Source organism: Elgaria multicarinata, chromosome 4 (genome assembly GCF_023053635.1).
Source record: "Elgaria multicarinata webbii isolate HBS135686 ecotype San Diego chromosome 4, rElgMul1.1.pri, whole genome shotgun sequence".
Taxonomy (NCBI): Eukaryota; Metazoa; Chordata; class Lepidosauria; order Squamata; family Anguidae; genus Elgaria; species Elgaria multicarinata.
Genome location: NC_086174.1, coordinates 106,504,198 through 106,514,017, shown reverse-complemented (window position 1 = coordinate 106,514,017; position 9,820 = coordinate 106,504,198). Strand labels below are relative to the sequence as shown.

At 41.2% G+C, this 9,820-nt stretch overlaps 1 protein-coding gene across 1 annotated transcript in view; it reads right to left on the bottom strand.

The window, feature by feature from the left end:
- Nucleotides 1–818: 818 nt before the first annotated feature.
- Nucleotides 819–9,820, bottom strand: part of IBTK (inhibitor of Bruton tyrosine kinase) — a 58,576-nt gene continuing 49,574 nt past the window's right edge. Inside the window, exons 26-29 of the mRNA XM_063124919.1 lie at nt 5,406–5,540; nt 2,872–2,943; nt 2,653–2,785; nt 819–2,152 (exon numbers count right to left, since the gene is read on the bottom strand). Coding sequence (XP_062980989.1) covers nt 2,027–2,152; nt 2,653–2,785; nt 2,872–2,943; nt 5,406–5,540 — 466 coding nt within the window. The 3' untranslated portion in view covers nt 819–2,026. The remainder of the gene's footprint in view (nt 2,153–2,652; nt 2,786–2,871; nt 2,944–5,405; nt 5,541–9,820) is intronic.

Genomic DNA, 9,820 nt, shown 5'->3' with positions numbered 1-9,820 from the left:
CCAAGGGAACACTCACAAACCCCACCCTTTCTCTGACATTCACTATAAGAGAATTAACACCAGCCTTAATTGCTTATGTACCCTGTCCCATATTTCACTACAGGCATTCCGGAGAGGCTATCCAATAATCCACCACACCAAGTCCCAACCTGCCACTCTTAACAAACCCTACATTTACTAGAGTAACCCTGGGAATGAGCATTTAAACTAGTTATAGAAAAAGAACTAGCACTCATCCCGAAACTATTCTTACAATTCTTGAGTATGTAATAGGTTTACGAATTCTAGTTTTCAGATTTCCAGATACAACATCTGCTTATATCAAAGCAATGAAGTAATGGATTTTGGCCCACTTGCAAAAAGTTTACACAAGCAGGAGGTTAAAGTTAACAGAGTGCTGATTCACTTTGTAACGATCTTGTAATTATCACAGGTAAACTGTATGGTATTTAGAGGGTCCAGGCTCTGAAGCTGAAGCAAGAGAGAAGAAATCACAATTGCCCTCTGCATCAATTGCTTATTTTTTACATTGGGATGAACAGGCATGTTTAAAAAAGAGACAGACAGACAGAATTACTGCCACTGTATGCTTTTGAAGTTGAACATGAAAGTTAACGCTCTCAGGAAACTGAACTTTGCTCTCAAGAACACATGTCTGTATCGTTTATGTGCTCCTGCAGAATCACAGCATATACAGCCCTGCCCATAGGCCTATATTTGAAGATTTCTGACATAAAAGAACACAAGTGAGAGTTATCCTTTCATAGTGGCTTGTTTTTGTTTCTGTTTCTAAAATGAAATATTGAGACACACTAAAATAACACATGAATCAGATTTTTATTCTGTGGTAACTTGTGCTGCTCCATCATTTTTTCTCTTTATTGCAGTTCTGTTTACAGAATTATTCTTGGGGTTCCACCCCACCATGAGACAGAACTACATTTAATGCAGACAAAGATTATTCCCTCACAGGGCCATGAATGCTCACTAGGGTAAATCACTGCAGACTGCCCAGAGCAGATAAAGGCCGAGATGACTGATAAGTATAGCTACAGTTCCCAAACACACCATCAGACTAGTACCACATTATTTTCTAGAGTTAGCAAACAATCTTTTATAAGACTTTCCAACAAGAACAAAATCATCCACAATCAGGCATTGGCTTCTGAACATACAGTACTAAATACTGTACAGTTACAACTGCAAACTATCAAAATGCAATTGTCATCGGTTTGAATAGTTTTGATGTCGGATGAATAGTTTGTTCTTTTGCCAAAACACTTTGCAGTTTAACATGCTGTTCCTACCCCCATCCCATTTCGCCCCACACAAGCCAAAAGGTGCTGCTCCTTTCTATTTGCTATGGTGGGAGCCCACATGGAAGTTTAGGTTCTTCTGAGGCTGCCCTTAAAATAATGCAAATACATAAACCAGTACAAAAATGCCTGTCTGGCATAAAGGCTCGCCACCTATGTAAGGCTTGATGGTTAGGAGTATTGTCCAGAAGAGTACAGAGGCATACAAGCATACCAGACATTAGATACCATTGCTTCAATAGACAGCAAAGCAACAACAGTGTTGTTGTTTCTGTTATTACACACAAAAGCTATAAATATTAATTTTTAGGAAATCTCAATTTGCGATATTTTGGTTGACAATTCAGTCCCATTAATTCAACATGTATGCACGATTATGAGAGTTCAGTTGTTAACTGGAGAAGCAACACCTGGTTTGATACTTTTTGCTAATTATTATAGGAAACACCTATATTCCAACTTAAAACTTAGTTTTAAGCCCATGTAGTCTCCAACTTCATTTTAATCAAAATACCTTGCAAAGGTATATCGCCTAGTAAAGCAATTTAGTAAGGAAGATGTATTTTCAAAACAGGTACTAGGATGAAAAGAAATGGACACACATTACTATACCACATTCTTATTTTAGAACTGCCAGATCCATGCAAACAACAAATAACCCCACATTTTTGCAATGCACACATCTTCATAACATCCCAAATTAGTCTACATCAATGCTTGTTCCACATTGGAGCTGCTATTGGCCCCTGTGGAGACCTTTCAACAACAACAAACTCATCAGGGTTGCCAACTGCTCGATAGTGGATTAAGAGATCTTGAATAGCACGTTCTTCAATCTGAAACGAGAAAGGAGGAAAGCGGAGAGAGACACTCTTTTGAAACCTGGCAAGAATCAGTAAGGATTAATGTTTACACAGCACAGAATAATGGCAATCACCAGAACTTTCAGCTATACTAAAAGAATGTGCCCATGTCTCATAGCAGGACAGATCCACAAAAGAGGCCCTCACCAAAATCCCATGTCCTCAAAGGATTCTGCAGCTAAGGGAGCAATACACACAGCTGCTCTTGAGCCCTTGCAGGAAGGAATCTAACCATCAGTTAGGTCTAGTTATGTGATGAAAAATAATGCCTGCTCATTGTAATCTCCTTAAGAAAATATTTAACTTAATACATGACAGCCTAAAACACTGAGCAGAATGTTTCATTGTATTTAGTTTTTTAAGTGGTTGCAAGCTGCTTTGGGATACTTGCTAGGGCCAAAAGGCAGGAGGAAAATGGACTTATGAAAATGAAAAGAATGCATGAAACAGCCACTCTTAATTTATTGTACTACCTGGATCAAAGCTAAAGGCTTCTCTCTACTCCGGATAAGAGCAGCTTCTTGTTGGAGTTCTTCCTCTACAATCGCTGCAAATGTGATGGGCGTTGCTACAGCAGGACTCACCAAGGATGCTGCTAACCAAGGACTGCAAGGCAAGTTACAAATGCAAGTTATCACCACATTGCAGAAAACGTTTTTCTACTAATACTTTTAATTACAAATGCGACTTACTTCTGATTTTCCGACTGTGCTGGTTCACAAGGATGCCCATTTTCTGCTCCAAGAGCGGTGGCAGTAGTGCATCTAGAGGCAAAAATGATTAACGGAAGAACTGTTGATTAAAAATATACCCTAAGCATGTAAAGCTGCCATCAACAAACATGAAGCTTAACCCACTTCACTGAATACAGTGCTCTGCCTTCCACAGAATAAATGATATGAGCGTACAGTGCTTGAATGGTGTCCTGAACCAGCATTTTATGCTTATACGATTATCAGATACACAGCCATTGTAAGCTTTGAGATACTTATAAGGAATACAAGTCAGTGGAATAGTATTTCAGGGACACAAGCTGGGCTAAAGGGCTACTAGGCGAATGGCACTTTTACACAAACTAGATCTACAAGTTTAGTCCTCCCAGGATGTTGCTGACTACATGCACTCCCACATGCACAATGTCCTCAAATTTCAGCCCCATGCCACTTACCATTTTCATTCTGGAAATAAAAAAGACCTGGGGCCAAAAACTATGCAAACAATCTTTCAATTTTCCAGTTGGTTGGGGTGGTTATGTATTCTTACTGATAATAAAGGTTTACCTCTATAGTTTATAGTGTTTACCAAGATTTTGAATTTAAACATAGTTTTTGTAGTTCCAAATTGAAAGTGCTAGCAATACTTTTGTAGAACAACAGCATTCCTATGGAGAATTAATATTTTGGGCACTGGATAAATTTAATACACCTGATGACAAACAGATACTAAGCAGGGAAATATAATGGATTCTGAAATTAAAATCGCTGAATCCAAGTGGCCTGAATGAAGATCTGGAACTTTTATCACTCCTGTGATTCAGGAACTATTTGCAGACACTCCCCTACAATAGCAGCAGTGTCTCACTACGAGACCTTGGACGTATCACAACTACATGGACATACAGTACCTGGCAGACTCCCCCCGACCCCGAACTAAGAATATAAGGATGGCTTTGAATGTTACTCTTTTCAGTCACCATAGGTTATCACAGCAGACACTATCTTCTAACAAGTAAGGATTTGTATATTATACTTTTGTAGAAAATGGTTTTATAGGGTTTTATTAATACTACGTACGTATAGGCCCTTAACCTTGTTAAGTTAAAAAAAGAAACTTACATATGGGCATATGTCATTGTGGCAATGTGCCTAACTAACCTAAAAACATATTGTAATAGTATGTGTTATTTTAATGTGTTTTATTGTATTATCAGTCTTACAGCTCCCTGAGGAAGGCCTCTGAATAAAGTACAGGCCGAAACGCGTCAGGCTTTGGGGCGGGGGAGGTAATTCTATTTGCAGCAGGGAGGAGCAAACATATAATGAAAGGAAAAATTCTACCTCCTGTGAAATTGGGTTTTCTGACGATGGGTGCCTTAGTATTGTGAAACTTCTGAAATGGCAGGCATATATTTCTTCATGTGACATTTTACTGCCTAAGTATACACTGGAAAATGGCTTGTACCTCGCAAATATGTTTGTGTATATTTTTATTAGGGCTGTGCACGGACCCCCCCAAACCACTTCGTGGCCTGATCTGCAACTTTCGGATCGGGCCGATCGGCTTCAGGCCGACCCTCCCCCACTTCGCAGAGTGAGATCCGGAGGGGCGGATCGACATTTTGGCCCCCCTTCCCTACTTACTTGCCTCCGCGGCGGGTGGCGGAGGCAGGTAAGTGGGGAAGGGGGACAAAATGGAGGCCAAATAAGCCCCCCACCCCCTTACCTGGCTCCGCCACCATCGCCGCATGGACTGCGGTGGCGGCACCAGGTAAGTCCCCCTCCCCACCACTTACCTACCTCCATTGCAGTCCATCGCAGGCTTCAACTGAGGGCCAGGCCTCAGTGGAAGCAGGCCTGCTTCCACTTTGAGGCCTGGCCCTCAGCTGAAGCCTGCAACGGAGGCAGGTAAGCCCCCCTGCCCCCTTACCTGGTGCCGTCGCTGCATGGACTGCGGCGGCGGCGCCAGGTGAGCCCCCCTCCCCACTTTCCTGTGTTCGGAGATCCGGATGGAGGCGAACTGCTTCGCCTCGATCTGCAGCTCCCCCGACCCGATCTGGATCTGCCTTTGGCGGAGGCGGATCGGGTCGGTCTGCTCCAGATTCACTATCTGAATTGGAGCGGAGCACAGCCCTAATTTTTATGAGTTAATTAATTTATGAATTAAAATGGCACTTAGACGATAGACTATACTTCTGAATATAAATAATTTTTCAGTCCTTCACTGACATTAAGTAAATTGCTATGCAAACCCATATGTCACTCAAACTGCTTCTGAGAATCATCTTCCCTCAGCCATCAAATTATTGGCATCTCTATAACAGTCTATGAAAATACTATAAGTCATCTTTCACTTATCAGCTTTCTGACAACACTATACAGTGTAGCAGTCTCACAGAACACACACTGACAATTGAGATACCAAACTTATATTTATACTTGTACAGGCCTTCAATGGTTGTAAGAAAGGTGTCCTATTACAACTGGAAATAAAATTTAACTTCTCTTACCTCAGAGGTTTTTGAGCTGGTACATCCTCCATTAATTTTGCACAAACTTTACCAGAAGTGGCACCAACTACTTTTTTTTCTTCCACTAGGAGATCACGGAATGACTTTGGCAAAACAGAATGCAATGAAGAAGCCCTTTAAGAGAAAGAGGAATGAAGTCTTGAATACTTACACTTACACCATGTAGTATTATATCCGAGTCACACTAAATGAAAGAAAATGAACCTAATTCATAGACAGCTGCAGATCTTTCTGTTTGGAAATTATTTTACCAACAGACTAAAAATGTAAGAATATCCTAATTCACATACATCTGTTGGACTTCCACAGCTGTTTACAGAGCCAAATCTGTCTTATGTACTGGTGAACATGAGCCATTTGGAGGTATGGACCTTCATTACACTTCTCTTAGAATATGACTACAGCAAGCTATACCTCCTGCATACCTTGAAAGTTGAATATGAACAGGCGTTTGGGCAGAATGAAGTATTGGAGGAATCTATTACATATCCAAACTAAGCACGTTCATCTTTCCAAGCACAACCATTACTGGCAACTCTGATATCATTAAATATATAGGCCTGCATAGTTTAATGTAGAGCTGGCAACAGCACTGAACACATAAGCACCTATTACAGTGTTCTTCACTGAAACAACCCCCAGGGACACTGGTGGCTTCTTAACACCTTAAGTGCAGCTATCCATCTCTCCACCCTCTCTCTGGCTCCCCCTCTCCCTCTAGCTTTGCCTTGTTGTTTTCTATTAGTGATGGGGCTGGCTGGCTGGCTGCTCTGATCCTGGGCTACTGGAGGGGGCTTCAGAGGTGGGGAATTTATTATTTATTTATTTATTACATTTCTATACCGCCCAATAGCCGGAGCTCTCTGGGAATTAAGAGGCAGGGGGTGAGGAGAGGGAAACACAGGATCAATCAACCAGTTAATTGACTGGAGGAGGTGCTTAATAGGCAAAGAGCAATGCAACTGGCTAGCAGCAGTGGTGCACTGTGCAGGTGCTAGAGGTAGAGCAGAAATTGAATGTGTGCGAGAGAGTGGGCCTATGCTGAGAGATTTCACAGCACTGAATAGAGGACACTCAGTGATGAAAAAGAGATCCATCCCAATCCAATGACCAAGTAAGCCTGTCAGAATTTGCCTCCCCAGTAACTTGTATGACTGACTGATGAGGCCTTGCTTGAACAAAATGGATTGTGAGAAGAGGCCTGCTATGCACCAGTCCAGTGCATAGCATTACTGCTTGACTGGGGGTGGGGTGGGGAGGGAGAGTCCCCACATAGCCCAGAAAAGATGACCTTCTTCCACAGTCAAGCAGACAATGCCTAGAGCCAAAGTGGCTTCTGCTTGAAAAATAGTGAGGATCACTGACCTATTGGATGGCTCGTGTGACATCAATGTGAGGCAAATCAGAAGTTCTCCTCCTATACCTTAATATATCGTTTTGAACCTGTCACTGATTTTTTTTTAAAAAAAAAAACCACTTCCTCTTTCTTCCTCTCCTGTTAGGCCTAACACAGTGTGCTCATTCACTCCTGCAGTCATGCCTACATCTCTAGCAATGGGTAAAAGAAGGCAAAATTTGACTACTTCCCAGCTATTCATAATCAGTGAAGCTTCACTCTAACCTTACTTACATTAAATCTCATTTTCCATTCCTTGCACATTGGAGAGATCCTTTCAGAGCATTATTTAGCATTGCTAGGACCTTTTCATATTATTTTTAGAACAGAATTCAGAAGCCAGTTCCTGCCTTCTCTGACGTAAAGAAATGTGTTTCTGGCTAAAACACATTCAAACTGGATTCACTAAAACTGGATTCAAGTTGAATTGACTAACCATTCTGCTGATCTTAGGTGGGAGGACTAAGGAAGGCATCATACTTAAGAATCAGTGCCCAATGAAGCAGGCAGTGCTAGAAGTGATAGGTTAATGTGCTGACTCAATTAAGACAGCTTCAAATGTCCACAGTTGCTATCCATAAAAACTAGGGGGTGTACTTCAGATTCAGCTGAATCCTGAACTGAATTGGGCTGATTCAAAAAGAGTTGGGAGATATCCTAACTGAAGTAGGTCTTTTCCAAAGGGGACCAAATCCAACCCCCAAATTGGCCATTTGGAGGGGCACAGGGACCTAGACTCTGTGTCCTTTCAAAAATTTTGTGATACATTTCTCCCCAAGTTCCCCATTTAAGGAAAATGCCAGGGTGGGCAGAGGGAGGAGGGGGTGTAATTTTGTACTGGCAGCTCTAACTTCTAATCACAATGGATAATTTTCTCAGGGCTCTCCAATCTCAGTGCTTTGATGCAGGGCTGCTAACGCAATATTTTGCAGAACTGTTCCAGTGCCCAGTGCTCTTTACCAGCTCTCTCTGCCAGGAATAGGAACCTTAAGGGTTTTTGTGGAGTCTGTGCAACCTGGGAGGGGGGTGTAGCATTGGGTGCTTGCTGGAAAAATGCTAATGTGAAGTCCTTCTGACTCTGCTACATATCTATCGTCTACTCTTGTCCTATAGTGTTGTGACTGGTGCCAACTGAGAAGAAAACAAAAAAGCTTGAGACTACTTCTCATTACACATAACTTATCCCCTGCATCCAATCTGAAATTTTGCCAGTTTCATGCATAAGGTTACTTCTAAGATATATGGCATTTCCTTACAAATTGCAAAAAAAAAACCAAAAACCCACCACAACAACTATGTGCTGGGGGGGGGATGAATAACTCCCACTCCCAAATTTGAAAAGTCTCCTTACACCAAAATTGCTGCATCTATCCTTCTGGGATTTTGCAAGTTTCATAGCTAGGGCCACATCTACACTGCACAGCTGTCCACAAAGAGCATACAGGGACAAGACCATCCTTTTTGGGAACCCCAAATTGTAAAGGCTGTTCTGAACCTATTCATCTGAAGCTTAGCACCTTCACACACCCTCTGAAGGCAGAAGTATGCCTGTAATTTTCATCCAATTCTGCAGAGAAATAAAAATGTTATGGAAGTTTGGTTTAAAAAAATAAATAAAGGATTCTAGCACAAAGTGCCCTGCATTTGTTTCTCTGAAATTTTGCACATTTCATCCTCTTACAAAGGGGCTGTTATGTGGTGAATTGCAGCCCATTGTGTCAAACAGCAAAAACGTTGTTGATTGATTTCTAATGACAGGAAATGGGATGCACAAAGCTTCAGGTTTTCAAATCAGGATTCAATTTGGCCCAGAATACGGCAGCTTCTGAATTATCAGACTGCCCGGCTGTTTTCCGAACCACTGAATCAGGGTCCCAAGCAAATCTTGTAGTCAATGCACACCCTCAATAAACCCCTTTTAAGAAATCTACTCTAAGGTGTACAGAGAGCCAATGTAAGAGGCTATTCTTCAGCTGTGAAACATCTTTCATACTTGAGGCCTGAGCCAATTACAAAGAAAGTGAAAATATATTTATTTGAGTTGTTTCTGCTTCAGCAACCCAGAGTTCCATCACTGAATTGTGTGAACCAGGTCAGAGAGAATGTTATGATTTATAGGGAAATTCACCACAAGCCTATAGCATAAGGTGCAAAATAAATACTATTTATGAGAATATGAATCTGTTAAGTGAAATGTTTATAATTGGGAGCTCAGGAAAGTAATGGTGTGTTCTGTCCTGTCAAGAGGAAGGTAAGCAGCAGCTTTCAGCAGAGAAACTACTTCACTCCCCCAACATAAATGCAATATTACATATTTAATAAGCACACCTTGAAAACTATATTAAAGTAAGTTTTCAGCGGGGAGCTAGTCCACGTTCAGTTATTCTTTCTCCACCTCCCCATACACATCCTTTTAAAATGATCTCAATATTGGGTTTTATTTTTCTTAATTAATCTTCAAAGAACACTATATAGCCTTAATTCTCCCGATCTGTGAAACTGGAGGTTTCTTTTGGCAAGAAGAATGCAAGTATGGTTTAAGATATATTGAGTCTCCATGTCAACCCAAAAAAGTTCCAGAAAGTCCCACACCCATCTGGCATATTGTCTTGCCAGAAGAGCTGCTGAATTTCCAAGACAAGTATCTCATTTCACTGCAAAGGTTCTGGAGAATGCCACATACTGCAAGCACGGAAACCTCAGTTTGATGCCAAATGCATACATAAGAGTTCATTTCAGATTTTTTAAGTGTCAGGGTCATACTATAACTCAACATGCTAAGGGTAGTACAAAGACTTTTTTCTCACTCTTAACTAGTTAAGTCAAGAATACTTAATGAAAACCATGTTTGTTAATAAGGAATTGTCACCAAGCCAGCTGTAGTAAGGTATATTCATAAGGGAACTTAAAATGCTAAAATAAATTCAATTATCCAAGAAGCCAGGCATGTGTGTGATCATGTGGGGGCACACGGGTACGTATTTAAAATTATAAATTT